Source organism: Penicillium coprophilum, assembly GCF_028826855.1.
Source record: "Penicillium coprophilum strain IBT 35676 chromosome Unknown utg000002l_segment0_segment0, whole genome shotgun sequence".
Classification (NCBI taxonomy): Eukaryota; Fungi; Ascomycota; class Eurotiomycetes; order Eurotiales; family Aspergillaceae; genus Penicillium; species Penicillium coprophilum.
The window spans coordinates 377,890-397,123 of NW_026622721.1; the positions used below are offsets into that span (position 1 = coordinate 377,890).

General features: G+C 49.7%; 9 protein-coding genes across 9 annotated transcripts; 4 read left to right on the plus strand and 5 right to left on the minus strand.

The window, feature by feature from the left end:
• Positions 1–201: 201 nt before the first annotated feature.
• On the minus strand, positions 202–2,562 carry N7500_001541 (putative phospholipase A2 (PlaA); the record flags this gene model as incomplete). The annotated part of the gene is made up of 1 exon (XM_056672687.1): positions 202–2,562. The coding sequence occupies one exon, from the start codon at positions 2,560–2,562 to the stop codon at positions 202–204; it is 2,361 nt and encodes a 786-aa protein (XP_056536206.1).
• Positions 2,563–2,897: 335 nt separating this feature from the next.
• On the plus strand, positions 2,898–4,899 carry N7500_001542 (EXO70 family protein; the record flags this gene model as incomplete). Its single annotated transcript, XM_056672688.1, has 3 exons — positions 2,898–3,181; positions 3,248–3,465; positions 3,521–4,899. The coding sequence occupies 3 exons, from the start codon at positions 2,898–2,900 to the stop codon at positions 4,897–4,899; spliced, it is 1,881 nt and encodes a 626-aa protein (XP_056536207.1).
• A 279-nt stretch (positions 4,900–5,178) lies between these two features.
• ade13 (adenylosuccinase ADE13) lies at positions 5,179–7,030 on the plus strand (the record flags this gene model as incomplete). Its single annotated transcript, XM_056672689.1, has 8 exons — positions 5,179–5,230; positions 5,317–5,403; positions 5,482–6,209; positions 6,265–6,381; positions 6,431–6,503; positions 6,555–6,633; positions 6,685–6,749; positions 6,801–7,030. The coding sequence occupies 8 exons, from the start codon at positions 5,179–5,181 to the stop codon at positions 7,028–7,030; spliced, it is 1,431 nt and encodes a 476-aa protein (XP_056536208.1).
• A 915-nt stretch (positions 7,031–7,945) lies between these two features.
• N7500_001544 (uncharacterized protein) lies at positions 7,946–8,236 on the minus strand (the record flags this gene model as incomplete). Its single annotated transcript, XM_056672690.1, has 1 exon — positions 7,946–8,236. One exon carries the CDS (start codon positions 8,234–8,236, stop codon positions 7,946–7,948), a length of 291 nt encoding a protein of 96 aa, XP_056536209.1.
• A 2,018-nt stretch (positions 8,237–10,254) lies between these two features.
• On the plus strand, positions 10,255–11,733 carry N7500_001545 (PDK/BCKDK family protein kinase; the record flags this gene model as incomplete). The annotated part of the gene is made up of 4 exons (XM_056672691.1): positions 10,255–10,366; positions 10,418–10,566; positions 10,626–11,614; positions 11,670–11,733. 4 exons carry the CDS (start codon positions 10,255–10,257, stop codon positions 11,731–11,733), a joined length of 1,314 nt encoding a protein of 437 aa, XP_056536210.1.
• Positions 11,734–11,745: 12 nt separating this feature from the next.
• Positions 11,746–11,967, plus strand: N7500_001546 (uncharacterized protein; the record flags this gene model as incomplete). Its single annotated transcript, XM_056672692.1, has 1 exon — positions 11,746–11,967. The coding sequence occupies one exon, from the start codon at positions 11,746–11,748 to the stop codon at positions 11,965–11,967; it is 222 nt and encodes a 73-aa protein (XP_056536211.1).
• Positions 11,968–12,534: 567 nt separating this feature from the next.
• N7500_001547 (uncharacterized protein) lies at positions 12,535–13,598 on the minus strand (the record flags this gene model as incomplete). The annotated part of the gene is made up of 3 exons (XM_056672693.1): positions 12,535–12,891; positions 12,993–13,189; positions 13,361–13,598. 3 exons carry the CDS (start codon positions 13,596–13,598, stop codon positions 12,535–12,537), a joined length of 792 nt encoding a protein of 263 aa, XP_056536212.1.
• Positions 13,599–14,363: 765 nt separating this feature from the next.
• On the minus strand, positions 14,364–16,623 carry N7500_001548 (SKN1/KRE6 family beta-glucan synthesis-associated protein; the record flags this gene model as incomplete). Its single annotated transcript, XM_056672694.1, has 6 exons — positions 14,364–14,424; positions 14,482–14,968; positions 15,018–15,540; positions 15,592–15,693; positions 15,745–15,925; positions 15,983–16,623. The coding sequence occupies 6 exons, from the start codon at positions 16,621–16,623 to the stop codon at positions 14,364–14,366; spliced, it is 1,995 nt and encodes a 664-aa protein (XP_056536213.1).
• A 1,319-nt stretch (positions 16,624–17,942) lies between these two features.
• N7500_001549 (uncharacterized protein) lies at positions 17,943–18,878 on the minus strand (the record flags this gene model as incomplete). Its single annotated transcript, XM_056672695.1, has 2 exons — positions 17,943–18,220; positions 18,353–18,878. The coding sequence occupies 2 exons, from the start codon at positions 18,876–18,878 to the stop codon at positions 17,943–17,945; spliced, it is 804 nt and encodes a 267-aa protein (XP_056536214.1).
• Positions 18,879–19,234: the final 356 nt, after the last annotated feature.

The window sequence follows — 19,234 nt, forward strand, 5'->3', positions numbered from 1 at the left end:
GTATGAGTGTGGAATCTAGATATGTCAGGTTGTATCTAACTCAAAAATAGGGAAATATTGAAAGAAAAAGGAAGCACGGGGGTATGCGTGGTAAACATGCCAGAAATATCAAAAAAACACCATCTGTATTCACGATGGCGGATGTAGTTTCAACCAGAACCAGGTTTGGTCCGGTGATAATTGGAGCAAAACAGCGCGGAATCATAGAGGCACAAAGCCTTCCATCTTTTTCCGATGCTCTGCCGCCTCTCTCTCTAGTCGATCGGTTTTTTTGCGCTCATAGACAGCGCGAACAACACGGCGAGTTTGCTCTTCGCCCTCGGAGAAGTTTGCCTTTGCAAGGCCAACGACAGAATCAACCTGCTCGGGCGTATAGATGAAGTTCCAAGTAGACAAGAAATCATCGACTGCAGGGTCGATCGAGTTGGGCTGTGGAGCGAGGGGTTGTTCCGGGTCTTTGGTCTGAGAGCTATCCTGTCGCATGGACTGAGCAGCTGCAAGCGGACGAGTTTTAGGCTTAGGAGGGATGTCGGGGGCAGAGGGATTGGGAATCAGAGGGAAGTAGATAACCGCGATACCGGCATCTGGGCGCATCAGGTGGAAATCTGATTCAGACTGGTCTTCGGCCTGGGAAGAATCAAAAAGGCGTTTGGATGGTGGAGGTTCGTCGTCCGACGTTCGCTCTTCCGTGGTGCCAACCCAAACGTTGCAATAGCCCAGGTCTGTGCTGGACTTTGGTTTTTGATCAGCGGGCTGGTTTTCAGCTTTTTTCTTGGCATCGGTGAGTTTCTTTGTTAATTGCTCCTCAGTGATGTGCTCTGGCTCGCGCAAGGCATCCGCGGTGTCCTTGAGGCTCGAATTTTTAGGCCACCCGGCGCCGACGGGCCAACCCTTGATACCACGTTGTCTGGCGTATCCATCGACCACAGAAAGCCAATTTTCCTGCTTGATATCTGCAGATGCATCAAATGCGACAATTACGTCGACATCGCGACCAGGTCGAATGAGTGGGTAGATTGGCAGGTTGTTGCTCATTCCCGCATCCATGAGACGCAGGTGAGGACTTTGGAAGATCGACTCTGGACAGGAGTCGGCCAGCTGATCTTTCATGCCCATGACGTAGTTGGGTATACCCGCAGGGTCAATGGGATGAACCTTGATCAAATCTTGGTTCTTTCCTTGGATGAGAGAATCGATTCCGCTAAATCCCGCCAGACCTCTGACTAGAGGCCGGATCTCCTTGTAATAGTGAGACAAGGTCGCACAGAAAGCACTACCCCAAACGCCCATGAGCCCCGGAACTCTCAGCTCTGGGATAGGGAGGTTGTCGGCAGAAACCTCGGAGCGGCCCGCGTTGAAATGACGTCCTAAAGCCCAGGTGGGAATACCGGCATTGAGTTCTTCACAAAAGAATTCATAGGGAGTGAACTCAAACCACTGGAACCATGCTTCACTTTGCGACACTTTCATCAGTTGCTCAGGCGTTGGCTGCTTCTTGCCCTGGTCGTTATGGTGTTCGAGAGCATCGACAGGAATCTCATGTCGCACCGCTGTGTAGATGGGAAGTGGATGAGCCCCATCTATCAAATTGGCTCGCTGGTTCGACAACTTGAAATCCATGTCAGAGACTCCCAGTTCTCCTCGTGGGACCAATAATCTCGCTGCGAGCAGCAATCCGTAAATATCTACCAATCCAAAGTCCGCTCCGGGGTCGCCTTTCAGCTTTTCTACAAAGCCACTGAGAAGGAACTTGTTTGTCGGGGCGGTGGTGAGGAGGTTGAGAGCTTCCGGTGGGAATGCAATGTGGACACCAAGACGATTCTTTAAATGGTCGACAAGCTTGTCGAAGTCTCGCTGCGCAATGGATGAATGATAAAGGGTCTGCAGCCAGCAACTGCCACTGACACCAGCTGTGTAAGTAATACAATCCCACAGGCCCGCTTCCTGTGCTGCCAGATACGATCCGGTGCCTGCCACTAGAGCGCGCAGACCACCTCCCGAACCACATATCGCAATGACCGGTACATCTTCAGGGTGGATGTCCCCCTCGGGTATGTTGAGGTAGGCTGACAATGCTTTGACAACCTTCCGTTGTCGCTGTTTTCTGAACGCCTGCTCTTCTTCGCAGAGATCCCCACTCACGCGTACCTCGGCGTCCCGGAGAATCTCGGGGTTGATGTCGGGATCGTGTGCTTCTTTCCAGATATCGTCTGCTAATGAGCCGGGCGACTGTGAGAGCTCTCGTTGGAGCTTTTGGGCAGTGGCTGGTAGGAACTTTGTCCAGTCCGGGATGATGTAGTCTGTGATGCTACCCACATCTGCCCACTCGGAGCTAACAGTTTGCTTAACTTCATCGAGCTTGTCCCAGATAGATTCATGGTCCTTGTGATCCCCATCAGAACCATTGGACTTATGAGACTCCGAGTTATTGCTGTTTTGTGTTCGAGAAGTAGTGAATTGAGCTCTTGATTGTCTGGGGTGGGAAAATTCCCCCGCAGTGTATGCAGCTAGGGCAGCCGGGGGTACTGTCCATTTCAGACGAGTGACCCTCGCAGCACACATCGTAGACAGGGAATTGAAGGCAAGACAAGGGACCTGCTGCATCTAGTAGGATCCATTAAAGGACTCCCAAAACCCTGCCTGCCTTTTCTTGCAAAGCCAACCCGTTTTGGAACAGTCCCAAAGTGCATGACGTAAGTTCACGTGAAATTATCACGTGATCACTCCAGATCAGTGTATCGCTACTTTGGGACTAGCGTGGCGGAGCTCCTTATCACTGGATGGAGCTCGGAGGGGACAATCAATCCATTCCATTTGCCCTCAAGGACATGAGGGGTCTTGCTGACATGTGATATGGTCTCTCTGGATTCTGCCTGAATTGCATCTCATAAGTAACCATGGTGGCGCCAAGGAATACCGCCTACGCCGAGGAAAGCGCGGAGGTCGAGGTCCTGTATGCCAACCTGGAGAAGCTCAACCGACTCACGAAGAAGATCCAAGGCTCAATGGTACGGCTGGAAACAGGAGGAAAAGTTGTCAAAGAAGCCATTGGACCCATCTATAGCAACACCCAATCCCTTCAAATCACCAACAGCAATATCGACAAGGTCAACGACGCCATCGATCGCCTGCGCCAGCCTCTCGATGCAAAGAACCGAGAAGATGGCATCATTCGCGCTGGGTATGTATCATGCTATTCTCCTAGACGTACAACCCCGAGACTAGGTTTTTGCTGACCGTCCTTCAGACCACAAAGCTCCGGCCTCACGCAGTATCTGTCGGCGGTGAAACGTGTTGAAAAGGCGCTGGTCGACCTCAACACAACAAATATGCGATCAAACCAGAATGCGATCGCCGATTTCAATTCTCTTCTGAACACCGGAAGCGCAAAACTTCAAGAACTGCTGCGCGGAGAATTAAGCCAGCATGCCACTCCTATTGAGCCCCTACACTATCTGACCAAAGGTACACATATAACCACCGAACGATCTAGATCAAAACTAATGCGCGGCGCTTCTAGATCTTTCCTTTCCATCTATACCCGAAGAAACTGTGTCCCATATGGCGCCCGTGTGCTCGGTAGTTGGCTCCGCATCCATCCATGGATCCCAGCGCGGCAAGGGGGATAATCCTGCGCTAAAGGTGTATGCGGAGGTACGAGGACCCTACATCACATCCAGCTTGCAGAATCTCGCCATTGCATCCCTTAATACTGTCAAGCGGCGACCCACCGATGGCCCCTACAAGCAGGGTACCAATGGTATTGGTATCTACTCCAATGCGTTGGAGGCTTTTATAACTACCGAGCACGGTATTATTACGCAGATGTTTACTGGAGATCAGCAGGGCCTGGCGCTACAGGCTACCTTCTACCAAGCCATGGGCGAATATTCCAAAACACTGCGTGAACTCAACCAGTATATAAAGGCCAATCTGATGACGGACTGCTTCTTGGCTTTTGAGATTATTGAGATTGTGACTGCGATGTCCTATCGGATTGACTCCAAGGCCGCGGAACTGAAGAGTCTCTTAATAGAGGCTCTTCGGCCTGTGCGGGAGACCGCAAAGTCGTCTCTTTCCGAATTGCTCGAGGAAACGAAGCGCAAAGCTGCTACCACGCCACTTCCACCGGATGGTGGGTCGGTTCCTCTTGTGGAGGAAGTGATGAGCTCATTAGCCACACTGACAGGATACTCGGGTCCTTTGGCTTCTATCCTGACATCTCTAGGAGATGGAAACTGGCGTGCTAAGTCTAGCATCGCCGGCTCTGCTCCTCTAGATGTAGGCCCAGACAGCAGCACCCTTCTGTCACATTTCATTCTAGATATGATTGAGGCTTTGATGACCTCCCTGGAAGCTCGAGGTCGGGCTTTCCATCGATCCAAGGCAGCCCTTGGTGTATTCTTATCCAATGTATTCTGCGTGGTCGACCGGTCGATCCGACAGAGCCCAGAGCTAGCACGTTATTTGGGCAGCCCGGATAGTATCGCCCGGATCGATACTTTCCGCAAGCGCGCGACGTCTACCTATCTTGATGCATGGAAAGAAACATCCCAGTACCTTCTTGATGTGCAGTATACCTCTCGTGGAGCGCAGCGCAATTCTAGTGGCAACGTGGATTCAGGTGCCATCGTCAAGTCCCTGTCGTCCAAGGATAAGGATGCGATCAAGGACAAATTCAAATCCTTCAACGCGAGCTTCGATGAAATGGTGTCTCGGCATAAAACCCTTCACATGGAGCGCGAGGTGCGCCTTTCTCTGACTCGTGAGCTGCAGACTGTACTCGAGCCCTTGTATGCGCGATTTTACGACCGATATGTGGAGATCGACAAAGGCCGCGGCAAATACATCAAGTATGACAAGGCAAGCCTATCGGTACAGCTGGCGCAATTGTCCTAGTTTCCCCGAGCGAACATCAAAATTACGCAGGATTGTCATTTATACGAGCTAATATCATAATATGCCCCCCAATCTGCTTTCTCTCATCATCAACCTGCCACTAGAAGAACGTACGGTGTCATGTGACATGTAGATCATAAGGTTTGCGATAACGTGACTGATAAGCCCCGCTAAAGTCGGACTGGAGCAAAATTCCTTGCACATTGTCTTGTCTCTGTCTTATCCTCCGTCCTGCTACTCAATTCTTCGTTTGAGTGTCTCAGACAACCCACCGACACAATGTCCGGAAGCAACGATGTCTACCAGACCCCCCTCAACTCGCGTTATGCGAGTAAGTTCGACCCCAACTGCCCCTCCATGGGAGGGACAACCCCCGGAAAATGTTTAGAACGTGATTAACCATACTCAATTGATCAGGCAATGAGATGAAGTACCTTTTCTCACCCCGCAAGCGCTTCTCCACATGGAGACAGCTTTGGACCTGGCTCGCGGAGGCTCAACAAGGTACGGGAGAGTCGAGCTTCGACCGACATCGGACATAGTTGAAGCAAGGCATCCAAATTGACTGAATCATGGCTACAGAGCTTGGACTTCCTATCACCGCCGAGGCCATTGAGCAGATGAAGGCCCACCAGGTTATCCAGGATGACGAGTTCGCCGTTGCCGCCGAGGAGGAGAAGCGCCGCAGACACGATGTCATGGCCCACGTCCACGCCTATGGCCTGGTTGCCCCCGCCGCCGCCGGTATCATCCACTGGGGTGCCACCTCATGCTACTGTACCGATAACGCCGATCTGATCCTGCTCCGCGACGGTCTTGACATCCTCATCCCCAAGCTGGCTGTTGTCGTCGATAAGCTGTCCCAGTTCGCTCAGCAGTACAAGGACCTTCCTTGTCTTGGATTCACTCACGGTCAGCCCGCCCAGCTGGTTACCGTCGGCAAGCGTGCTTGTCTCTGGATCCAGGATCTGCTGATGGATCTCCGCAACCTCGAGCGTGCCCGTGATGACCTGCGCTTCCGTGGTGTCAAGGGTACCACCGGTACTCAGGCATCTTTCCTGCAGATCTTCAACGGTGACCACGCCAAGGTCGAGAGCCTCGATGAGCTTGTTACCGAGAAGGCTGGCTTCAGCTCCGCCTTCATCATTTCCAGCCAAACATACTCGCGTAAGATCGATGTTGATGTCGCCAACGCTCTTGGCTCTTTCGGTTCTACCTGCGAGCGCATTGGCATTGACATCCGTCACCTTGCCATGCTCAAGGAGGTTGAGGAGCCTTTTGAGAAGGACCAGATTGGCAGCAGTGCCATGGTGAGTTTGCTGGTCCGTTGTGTCAATTGGGTATTCTTTCGCTAATAATTCGTAGGCCTACAAGCGCAACCCCATGCGCTCGGAACGTCTGTGCTCTCTCGGACGTCACCTGCAGAACCTCCCCAAGGACTGCTTAGATACTTACTCCGCTCAATGGTTCGAGCGATCTCTCGTGAGTTTACCCTGGATTTCATTTAGAACCTTCTATTAACTGGTAGCAGGATGACAGTGCCATTCGCCGTATCAGCATCCCCGAGCTGTACCTGACTGCTGACGCCTGTCTCATCCTCCTGAGTGGGTTTTTGAAAATTCCGATAAGACCAGAGTGTAGCTAATTCATACCAGACAACGTCTCCTCCGGCTTTGTTGTCTACCCCGAGGTCATCAAGCGCCACGTCAACGACGAGCTCCCCTTCATGGCCACGTGAGTCCACATCCACAAATCCAAATGGAAATCGCTAACACCATATCTCAGCGAGAACATCATCATGGCCTGTGTTGCCAAGGGTCTCTCCCGCCAGGACGCCCACGAGGAGATCCGTAAGTTTTTTTTCTCTATTTCAATCCGAACCAAAATTCTAATGTACCCAGGTGTTCTCTCCCACCAAGCTGCCGACAACGTCAAGAAGCAGGGCCAGAACAACGACCTGATTGAGCGTATCCGCCGCACCGCGTTCTTCGAACCCATCATCTCGCAGCTGGACACTCTCCTGGACGCCAGCACCTTTGTCGGCCGCGCCCCCGCAGCAGGTCGAGAAGTTCACCTCCACCGAGGTGGCGGCCGCCATCAAGCCCTACGCAAGCACCATTGCCAAGGGTGAGACCTCTTCCCTGTTTGTTTAAAGAGCAAAGTTACATAAAAAGAGAGAGATAGAGCAAGGACAAAAATACATGCAAAACATCTTCCACATGGAACTTTTCCCCCCCCACTTTCCTGCTTCCCCGAATGCCCCGCGTCAATCTTTTTGGAGGGGCAATTTCGGGCAATCTGGCAAACACTCAACTTCTCGAGGGAAATGATCATATTCCGCTGTATAATGCAAAAGACTCTGACTCTGAATCTCAGAGTCACCAAATAAAATCACACAATTGAACCGCCCAGACAAAAGAGAGATGGCTCAGGCTATTAACCCGGCACATGTGGTAATCATATATGCAATCAAACGCTATGAACATGCAATCGTAAACAAAAAAAAAAAAAAAAGTGTCATGCAAATAGAAAAGAAGAGAAGAGAGAAGAAAAAGGCTGTTGGGGTCAATTGAGTGTCGAACAGGTATAGTCCGTAAAGAGAAGGCAGTCAAGTCAGAAAGAACCCGAGCGATCTAGCAAAGTAGCATCCACCAAACCACATTGATAGTCGAATCTCCATCCCCGAACTGCCCAACAGCCATGCTAGTACATCGGGGAATTTCCGGAACCACCAAACAGCGTAATGCAACGGCTATTGCAACGAATCAAGCGAAGCCGTGTGGATGTGGCTCGTGAATCGCAATCTCTCGGGGGGCCCTCACGGGGGCCTCACTGGGCCCAAGAGGGAAAAAAAGGGCTCATTCGAGCGCAATGCATCTCTGCCCAAGACCAACTCAGAACCCAAATATCCACAAGAGCCAAAAAGCCTCGCGCAATCCTGTCATAGGTGAAAAACCCCCACTCCCGGGAAAGGAGTCATCCAGTCCCAATCCGACATGGGATCCTTCCCACAAACCCCACACACACAGCCCAAAGAAGCGCCTTTTTATTTTTGGTCGGGTTGCGGAGGGGTTTCGGAGTCGGAAGTGAAGGGTAAGAAGAGGTCACGGACTAGCCAGACGATATAGAGGACGGCCAGGACCCAGAGGGTCGCCATGAGCTTGTAGGTTGAGGAGCGCCATGTGACACGACGGATGAGACGACGGCCATTGGGACCTTCGATAGGACCTCGACGAGGGGGTTGGCCGTTTAATTGACCGTTGGAATGGCCGGATTGCATGAAGGGATATGCGAGTGCCTCATTCATCTCGCTGTGCGATATTCGACGACGAGACATTGTAGATTTCCGGAGGATATATATATATGTCGGAGGTGCTTTTTGATTTTCCCTATGTATATCCCGAGGAAAGGGTTAAGTATAGAACGCACAAAGAGAAGGAATTTGAGGATATGGAGGATTTGAGGTTTTTGGTTTTAGGGCAGAATTGATTGTTTTTTTTTTTTTTTTTTTTTTTTCCCTTCAGTGTTATATTTTGCCAACGCACACAAAAAAGGAGGAGGGGCCAAATAATAGCCAGTTAGAAACAATAATTGATGAACCGCAAGAGCTCGAAAAGGGAATCTTGAGTCTCCAGAAAGCGGATCTGTTGGCTGGGCGAATGGGCAGCGGTGGGAACGTGGCCCGTTGCATCTTATGCCCTTTTCTCTTCTCTTCTCTTTCTTTCTCTATGTAAAAGGATTAGGAATATGAATATCTGAAAAGGATGCAAACGAATCTCCTGAGCAGTCCAATTAAGAACATAGAGAGAGTGCGCCAGGAAATGCGAGATAGCCGCGAGGCTCGACAAGTGTCATTTTCTTAGCGATGTCGATTGGAAGGCTAAAGGGGGTTCAATGGGAGAAACAAAAGTACCAAACGTTAGATTGTGCAGGGATGCACGGTCCTATGGACTGACTCATATAGGTAGGTGCATAGTTATAGTTATATATCTATCAAAGAGAGCGAGATGTATATATATACTTCATACTTCCCCGGAACGGAAAGGGACCATTGTTCGACCTATCCAATCTATCGTAAGCTCGAAATCTATTTAGAGTATACACTATATGTTATACATATGAGCCTAAATTATCCCTCTTGTCCCGAAGTCATGCTGACTCACCCGAGTTGATATACTTCATTTCAATCTCTCGTCACCGCTATTTGAACTTCAGCTTTGACCATGTTACATTTAATTTACTCTTTTTTCTCGGCTATTGGATACACCAATACTTCTCGCTTCGAGACTTCACAGAATATTGTTGCCGGGTGAACTATAACTCTAACGACCCAAGAAAAACACAAATCAACATAGTCTTGTTATGTGACATTGACCAAGCTTGCTGCGGATCAGCTCAGTACAAGGGGGGGCAACTCTATATCGAAACCTTACTGCCTATGTCTTGGGATCATAAGGTTGATACGGAGTAACATATATGCATGTTGGAGTGATGGTAAGTAGGGCATCTTGCTTCGAACACAAGAGTTCTCACTAATATCTTGGAGTATACCCAACCTGGGACCTTTTCCGAAGACATTTCTTCTACAATAAAGATTCAAATATACATAACGCGAATGCTAGTCAACTCGCCAAGATGATGGCACTTCTGAGACCATCGCCAAGAGAGATGCTCTAGGGGACTATGCCACGGAGTTACGCTTTGATAGTGTAGGGATGTACCCTCACCTCATACCCTAATATTGACCAAGAGGATCGAGATCAGCGAAAAGAAGACGCTCTGATCCCCTCCGTCATCAGCCTTGGGGAAATTAGGTTCATCCTAAACGACTGCTCCAAGGGCATTGCAAGGTACTATTCTATAATAGGTTGAAGATGCTTATATTCTAGAGCACTAAATAGGATGATCATTTGGTCCAGTCCCATTTCCCCAACCTGTGCACAATCCATAGAGCCTCGGGCTATACCCCGACATCTTGATATCTCACATGTGAGTCATGCCTCAGGCCATATTACGTCATTGGGACGGGTGAACGGATTAAGATTTCGTACCTTAGGGCTTCATACACACTCCTAGGCTATCAGCCTTGGATATTATTATTTTTTTCTTTGGCTTGTGAAAGAAGATATAGACAAAACACAAGCAATTCATCGTAAGTTGCTTATTTCCCCATTTTCATGTCGTGTGATCTTCCCTCCGATCCCCGGAGAGCGCAAGCGGAGAACCCGGGGACCGCTTGACCTCGGCAGTTCAAAACGTTCCGATGACTCGCATTACTCACACTTTCTCAACTCTTCTCTCTCCTAACACTTTCTAGACACAATCCCTTAGGCCATCCGGCCTATACACGCCACTATGTGGAAGCCTTCAGAAAGGCTGATGGAAACCATCAGACACTATGCCAGCTTCCCCGCAACCGGTGTCTCTCTGAGGCAGATGGTCCAATTTGGTGACCGGCCCTCAACAGGTAAGAAATGGTCTGACATTGTTCCCAGTCACATCTTTAACTCTTATCTAGGTACTCTATTCCGTGCCTCTCAATTTCTGTCTGAGGAGCTCCCTATTCGCCTCGCACATCGTGTGCAGGATCTGGGTGAGCTGCCAGATGGACTCAGTGAAATGCCATCGATCAAAAAAGTTCAGGACTGGTATGCGCAGTCGTTCGAGGTATGTGGATCGCCCATTAAAAATTCAACGTGCGGTCATAGGTTAACTCAAGAAACCAGGAAATCATCGCTCTTCCTCGCCCCACCCTGACTCAAGAAGTGAAAGCACGCCTATTACGACCAGGCCGGATGAACGGCGGCCCTTCGAAAATTCTCTCGGAAACAACCCAAAACCCCAGCGTACGTGAAGGACAATATCGGTCATCCGTGACTGTATGCAATGGAAATGGCGTGGGAAAATCACACGCGGCAGGCCGACGGTACTTCTTCCCCGCGGATGACCACGGAGACTGGCCCCCGGAACTCAACGACTACAACCAACGATTCGCCAAGACCCTTCAACAGATCAAGCGACGCCACGATGGGGTCGTGACCACTGTCGCACAAGGTATCCTAGAATGGAAACGTGCGCGACAGCGCATGCAGATCGACTCCACGATTCAGTCCTTCCTCGACCGGTTTTACATGTCCAGAATTGGTATACGAATGCTCATCGGCCAACACATCGCTCTCACGGAACAAACGCACATCAAACACCCCAACTATGTCGGAATAATTTGTACCAAGACCAACGTTCGCGATATCGCGCTCGAGGCCATTGAAAATGCCCGCTTCGTCTGCGAGGATTACTATGGTCTTTTCGAGTCGCCCAAGGTGCAGCTGGTCTGTAAAGAGGACTTGAACTTCATGTATGTTCCCGGACACCTATCGCACATGCTCTTCGAAACCCTCAAGAACTCGCTTCGGGCGGTCGTCGAACAACATGGTGCCGATAAGGATGAGTTCCCCGTGACCAAGGTGATAGTGGCCGAAGGTAAAGAAGACATCACGATCAAGATCTCTGATGAGGGCGGTGGTATCCCCCGGTCATCGATTCCTCTCGTATGGACCTACATGTACACGACAGTGGAGCAAACGCCCAACCTGGACCCTGATTTCGACAAGAACGACTTCAAGGCACCAATGGCTGGATTTGGATATGGCCTACCAATAAGCCGACTATACGCACGGTACTTTGGCGGTGATTTGAAATTGATCAGTATGGAGGGGTATGTTTTCTCTTCACTTGCACTTCTATAAAGCCTTGCTAACCCATCATCACAGCTACGGAACCGACGTCTACCTTCATCTTAACCGCCTATCTTCAAGCTCGGAGCCCCTGCAATGACAATCACCCGTCATGAGAGACGGTCGGATCCGGATCACCACTTCGCACCGCCTGCACCACCCAATTTACAATGACCCGGAATGCAAACCGCCGCCTCGAGGACTGACACTGATGAATGCCCAGGCCCACTACGCTCGCACGCTCAGCCGGGAAATTTCGGAGCGTAAGCAAGTCGGAGACATGGAGAGTCTGCTCCACTCGGAGAAGCGGAGAGGAGACGAGAAAGAGATGTAAGACGTGCGCTTGGGCCTTGGCTTTGGTCTTGGCTCCTCCGCTCTCTCTTCTGATTGGTTTCTCTCTCTCTCTCTCTCTCTCTCTTGTCTCTTGCTTCGATCTTTTCCTCCGATTTGAATGGCTGAATCTGTGACCAGCTGTTCAACCCAGAATGCAAAGATCAGTTCGCAAGTCACACTACAGTACCACCGCATTGCCTCAGTCTTTCGGGTAATATCCCAAAGATGGGAAGAGGAAGAGAACAAACCCCAAAAAAAAACAAAACAAAACAAAACAAAACAAAGACCAGAGAAGCTATTCTCTTTTCTGGATCCTCTCGATGATACCCATTTTCTCTTTCTTTGGTTCTCTTCCTCTTCATCTCTGGGCTGGTGACCCTGTCGTTGATTGACGTCTCTGTATAGTACTTTCTTTTTACTCCGTTTTAGCGAATATAAACATTATCGTATCATATCTATTCTTCATAACGGCTGCTCTGTAGTCAAGTATCCAATTTCATATTCAAAGAGCCCTCGACAGACCACACAAAAGACACCACGCTAATAATAACAAACATCACTTCATAACTCATAGCTCCTCATCCTCATCCTCCACATCTTGACCCCGACCTCGACTCCCAACCAACGAAGTCCCACCCTCCCCAACTCTTGGTGAATTCGCCCCCGAAAAAGACCCAGCCGAAACAGACCGCGACCCACCCTTCGCCTTCTTCGCATCCAAAGCCCTCAAATGCGCAGGCTTATGCCAATTATGATGATTAATATCCCCAATGACCTCCCGATACCGACCACGAATGAGCGATCCTTCACCGCCCTTCCCATCAGGCGCGATATAGAACCGCGGGTCATAGAGTTCTTCGGCTTTTTCCGGGTCATTGGGAGCGAGGTATTTTGCCAGGAAGCGGCGACGGGTTTGGGGGATTGTCTTGGTTTGTTAGTTGATTGTGACTGGGCTTAAGACTGGAGTTGGGAATGGCGCTTTATTCAGGGAAGGACAGGACAGGGTATTCCATGGTAGTAACGTACTTCTCGCGAGGCAAGCGCATATGTAACTAATAACTCACTGTCCATGAGGACAGCCAGAGCGGCGTGTTTTTCGTCGCGGATATGCGAGCGTGTGTGCGCATCTTTTTCGAAGGCGGTTTCTGGTTCTGTAATGCCATCCGGACCGGCGCGGTTGTAGGATGTTGTGAAGGGATTCTGGGCACGGCCGGAGAATCTTCCTTTTTGGTGTGTTAGTCTCTAGACTGTTACTGGATCGGGTGGACTCGGTATTGGGGTGTGCTCTGAGCAAGAAAGCTGTGCGTAACCCAACGCTGTAGTTCATCCAGTGATATACCGACGGTGGAGGTGGAGAGCTGCTGGACTTGACAAAGGAAGATAGGATGACATACCCGAGTCTGATCCATTTGAACTATTTCCGTTTACGCCCCACACATCATCATCTGACGAAGGGCGGTACATCGCTTCACCATCCACGTTTGGAATGTCTCCGTCAAGGGGGAAACCATCGCTGTCGTACATTGGTAGACCGTCGACGCGGTCTAGGTCTAGGTCGTCGAGTTGCATGCCGCCATCAGATTCAGATTCGGAGTCTGTGTCTGAGGCTATGCGTGGGTCATAGCCGGACATTTTGAAGATATCGAGATGAGGTAATGTCAGAGACAAGTGAAAAGCAGATAAAGACGGTGTCTTGAGTCGAGATGTGGTGGTGCGAAGTCGGAGATTGGAAGGCGAGTGCAACCAATGACTAGTGAGAATGGAAGTGATGAGAGGTCTCTGTGGGGGAATTTGCTTCACATGTATGATTGACAGAGAATTTCATGTATATCTTATTGTATGACCCCGGGATTGATCTATAGTCACTGTCAGTGGATGAGAAACAGATATGGGTGGTCAGTGACGACAGGCTGACCGACCCTAGGAGGGGGGTTTGATAGGGAAGAGAATTTTTCTCGATAAGGAGGCTCAAACATACAGGCTCACGGCACTTTAGCTAGAAGTCGAGATATTGACGACTCAGCGTGTTGACGAGATAACCTTGTGCCCTCTTGGCGTGGGTCCCTGTACTGTGGCCAGATCGAGCAGGCGGTGAGGTCATGCCTTGATCAAACTATTAGAGTTGAACCCCCAAATTGGGCTTAGTGGATATCAAGTATATCATTGCGTTGGAATCCCAAATTGGTCCTAAACTGTGAGACACTAATCTTTTTAGTGTAGTGTAGTTTGGGCAAGATATTGGATAGGATTTACAAGGAAACAACGAGAAGAACCGAACGGTTTTATTGAATCGATGATGATGGAAACAAATATGATATGATGCCCAAGACCCAACGCCAGAAAACAATGCCGCTAGAACGACAGATAGTTTAGGATAGAAAGAAAGAACGACGATATTTAATTAGCCGGACAGTTGTGCATGTATGAGTTTTTAGGCCAACGATACCCAGCCTCGTCCCTACAGTTCAATTATTAGTAAAGCGCCGAGAACACAAAACCAGCGAGATAAACATACCAAGTCGTGAAGTTCGCATTATCATATGCTTTGCGATGTTTTTCAATATACTTAGTCGTTTCATAGCCAGGTGGATCACAAGTGACGCTCTCCTCGTCGGGATCCTGGTAGATTCGCACGTAGTCGAAGTGCAGGATAGCAGGCATATAATCGATGATGCTCTTATTCTGGGGCGCGAAGTTGTCCGCCATACCCATATTCATGATCAGCGACATTGGCTCGAGTGGGATCATGCGTTGTCCGACATTTCCATTCGGTCCGATGGCGCGGGCGTCTAATGTCCAGGTCTTTTCGGCGCCGACGAACCAGGTTACATCGCCTTCTGCGCCGGGTGTGTACTCGAAGGAGTAAATTTGATATTCGGTGCCGTTGTACCAGCGGGTGTTCAGGTTGGTCAGGCCAGACATAGCCTGTTGGTAGACGCCACCTCGATAGGCGTTGATTTTGGTGACGCGTGGGTCGTATACGGCGGCGAAGTCTGGTGTTTCTTTTGTTAGCAATGTCTTACACAGTCAGAAGAATCGAAATATACTCACCATAGTCGGGTAGATACCACAAATCAAATGGTGCAGTCTGCAGACTCTGCGATGCACTACCGACGAAGGGACCGCTGTCACCATATAACGGAGCAGTGCTGCCTTCAATCACATCGATTTCAGGAGCACTGCGTGCAATACCAGGAGTCGGGTGATCGGAGCCGGGGCAGGCACATCCGGGCAACCGCATACCGGGCAACCAGTTGATACCATCGGGAGAACTCTGGTTCGGAGTGATACCCGCATCGCAGCCATCATGGTAGCTGTATGGCCACATGCCATCTGTGGTAGCAGCATAACCAGCACGAGCCAGATTTCCCATTGCCCAGAAGCCAGGCCAGAAACCTTGAATATGTCCATCGCCCGGGAGAGACATACTAGCTTCGAGACGGCCACCCTTGAAGCAGAGCTTGTTCCAGCTCTGTACCATACCGGATCTGTATTCGAGATTGTGATTTTTGAAGTGGTCGAATCGAAGCTGGAGGGTGCCATCCGCCGTGGTTACTGCGTCCGGGTCATACCACTAGGAAGTGTCAGTGCTGGGGTGGTGGTTTTCGACACAGTTTATACTAACCTCTTTGTCCGCTGTTACTCCGTACCATATATCGACTGCTTCGAAGAAAGGATCATCGTCCTTGAAAAACGTTCGACCGGGCATGTTGAACTCGTCGGAGAACTGTAATGAAATGTCAGTCGCTTGCCATTGTTAGAGATCTATCAAACTCACCACTAGCTTCATCTCTTTTCCATTGTGATCTTTCTTAGTGTGTGCCTCTTTCGGCGTGTCTGGGTCAATCAAGCCTATGCGCAGGTTTTCCAACAATGGCCGCTCCCCAACTTCCAAACACAACGTGTCTGCGGGGTGGCATATACCATCATGGTGTTTCGTGAAGCCCGACAACCAAGTTCTGCAACTGCTCGTTAGCTAGGGAGACAAACAGTCAAATGAGCCAACAGATCCTTACATGAGAGGGTAACCGATGAAGAGCACCAGAAGACCTATTGTGAAAATCGCCAGACCACCAACATTCACAATACCCCGTCGATTCCAGATATCACAATCTCGATCCTTGTCTGCAGGGTCCGGGTTATGCAAGTAGTCATCCTTCTCCACATCCTCAGGGAACAACAACAAGCCATCAGTGGGCATAATATTGTACTTTCCCGATACAGTCTGCGTGTTGACATCATACTCCTCACTGCCAGCGTGCGAAGGCGCCTTCGAATCCTGAAACGGATCGAAGGGGAAGGTACTCTCACGACTGATGGAGCTGATACTCGAGCGAGCTGCAGACCATCGGTCCGGAGATCGAGGCCGGTCAGTTCCTCTTACACCTTGTCCCTGTGTAGGCCTCAATCTCGGGGGTAATAGAAATTCCGAGGACTCAGGAACACTTGATGCGCCGTATGGTGACATTGACATCCCTCGAGCGCGTACCGGCGTGGGTGTTTCAAGACCCTGTGGTGTCAAAGGTCGGGGAAATGTGCGCGACGTGAGAGGTGCGTAGCCGCCATTCGTTTCGAGGAAAGGATCCTGTCGCCCCGAGTTAAGTCGGATGTGAGGCGTTGCCTTGCCCTCTGAGGCATCAGAGCCGTGGTCCGACATTTGCGTCGATTTCGAACTTCTGGTTAGAAGACTCCGAGACGCAGCCTTGCTCTTCACTGGTGAGGCCTTGCTATCTTTAATTGCCGCCGTAATAGGAGCCCTCTCGCATCAGTCTTGGTGGAATCTGTGGAGTAGGTTGGTATGACGATGTGGTGTGTTCCTTCTTCTTTCTCCTGATTCGTCACGCAATGATTTCGCTATATATCTGAACGGTAAGGACTGAAGACCTGAGTCGGTATACTGCACAGGCGAAGAGTGCGACGTTTTAGCGAAAGAACGGACACGGCTGATCGATTATCATCGAATGTACCCGGCGATACGATAAAAGAGACAGAGTCTAAACGGAGGAAAAAAGCCAAAGCCGCAGAACAAAAGAAGAGCCTAGATGGCCCGAAGGGTCTTGTTTGTGTGCAAGAGGAGACAGGAATGACAGAGACCCAAGGGGGGCAACCAGCGGTATGTGTATACCTCTCTCTTCTTGGCCCTTTGTAGACTTTAGATGGTAGTATAGTGAGGTTTCAAGTCCTGCTATGAACTAAACCCATCTTTTGTATATCACTAACAGTCTGTTGCGATCAATTGAAGTAATCTGGTGGGGTTGACGCCCTATACAGGCTCTCACGCCCTGGGTAGGGCTATTCTAGGGTGCGGCATTTCGTTGCTCCCCAGTCCCCGAAGAATGGCCCGCAGTGAATGCTGGCGGAATTCAAGGATTTTCATGGCCAGAACCCTGAGAATAATCGTATGCAGTGATAATAGCAGTTCGAAAGTTGCTCCGTATAGATGCACGAGGGGTTGTTGAAGCGAAGAGCGAATCCGCCGGAAGATCAAAAACATGGCCCGAATCCCCAGTCTACCACCTCAAACAGATGTGCACCTAGTTTTCATTATGAATACATGCAGCTACGAGTATTATTACCAAGGAAATTTGCTTGCCACAGCTTTATTCCGTCAAGGCTAATTGACCAATTCAAACCTGTTTCACAGAGTCATTGACACGCGTCCTGCCAATCCCCAACTCTCAAGGCTTAAGAATGCGACCAATATCGAACAGCCTTGGAAGAAGCTGTCAGGACCATTTTACACGGAGTACAAAGTATGATGAAGCCCCTGGTTATCCATTCCGTACTAATATTATCAACATCAAAGAACAAGGCAGCAATAAATCCATACAACCAATACAGCTCGATGCTATCGCATATAATATCAAAATAGCATTTCGATAGAATAAACAGCTACTTCTCAAATAGCAAAACGCAAGTTATGTGATACACAAACTCCCAAACCCCTCTCCATTATGAAACAAGCAGCTTCGACACCTAGGACTCAACAGCCTTAGTGCGCAAACCAACTAGACGGCTCTCAGGCGCATGCAATGCCAGAACCCAGTACTCGATCTTGGTACTAGTTTGTTCAACACGGTAGACCTTCAACTCAACAGCAGACTGGTCGGCACCAGAGTCTTTCTCAACAGCTGCGGCGCGGACAGCATCCAGGGCGGCAGTGTACTGATTCTTCGGGTCGAAGGAGGAGGGGGATAGAATGGAGATGGACTGGGATAGATCGGTATCTGGGGAGATCAGGGAGGAGAGCTGGTCTGCAATGAGGGAGGGATGTTAGCAGGGCTGTTCCAGGGTATTTGTCTTGGGGATTTCAAGGGAGCAAGTTGACAAAGAAGGATGCGGGATAGGAGGAAGGAACTAAAAGAAGGAAAAGGACCAGCACATACCAGCACTAGGCCACGATCCCTTGGCAGCGCCATCCCACTTTAGTGCGACAGGCTCGAAGGGTTCGTCTGTATCGGAGATGTAGTATGCGTCGACGGACTGCAGCGGCTTTGGAACTGAGAGGGAGCTGTGCACGGTCTCGGTTTTGACGGTGCCGGCCCCTTGCTGCGGGGCTTGGCTGCCGCTCGAATCTGCGTTGGCTTTGTTCAGGAAAGACATGTAGGCGTCGTCGGAAGACATGATTTTGGTGGAGGTTGAGAAGGAGGACTTCGTGGGGAGGGAAATGCTGGTTTGTGATTGCGGTCTTGAGGTTGCGGGGAAGATGTGGGTTTGGTTCTCTCTGTTTGGGATGCGAGTTCTTTGGTCTCTTTGGTGGTACAGACTGTGTAGGAGACGGTATGGAGCTTTAGGATGTTTGAGTTGGGAGGTTGATCGTAGGGTGTAGGAGAAGATTGGCAAAGTCCGTTTTCCTGCTGAAGCTGGCAGGGAAAAGTGTGGGATGACGCAATGGATCTTTGGCTGGCGCATGTTGTTCCACCACTGGCTTTTCAAGTTGGGTTTTGATAAACTTGCACGAGTAGAGGTTGAAGGTATCTAGAAAGCACGATGAGATATATGGAGGAATTAATATGGCGGGTTTAGGGATGACAATAGAAAGTAGCCCAATTCGGTTGCGTTCAGACTCCGAACCAGATATATATATCACAGTTATCACAGTGATGGGAAGTGCATCTGACAATTTCAAAGATATATGTTGGGTAGATTTTATAGAAAATGTTCCGATATGTACGGTGTAGATTGGATAGAATTATAAATTTACATAGACAGTGTGTACAGCTACATGCAAATCGTGAAGGATATTCGCTTTTTTATTGAATATGAAA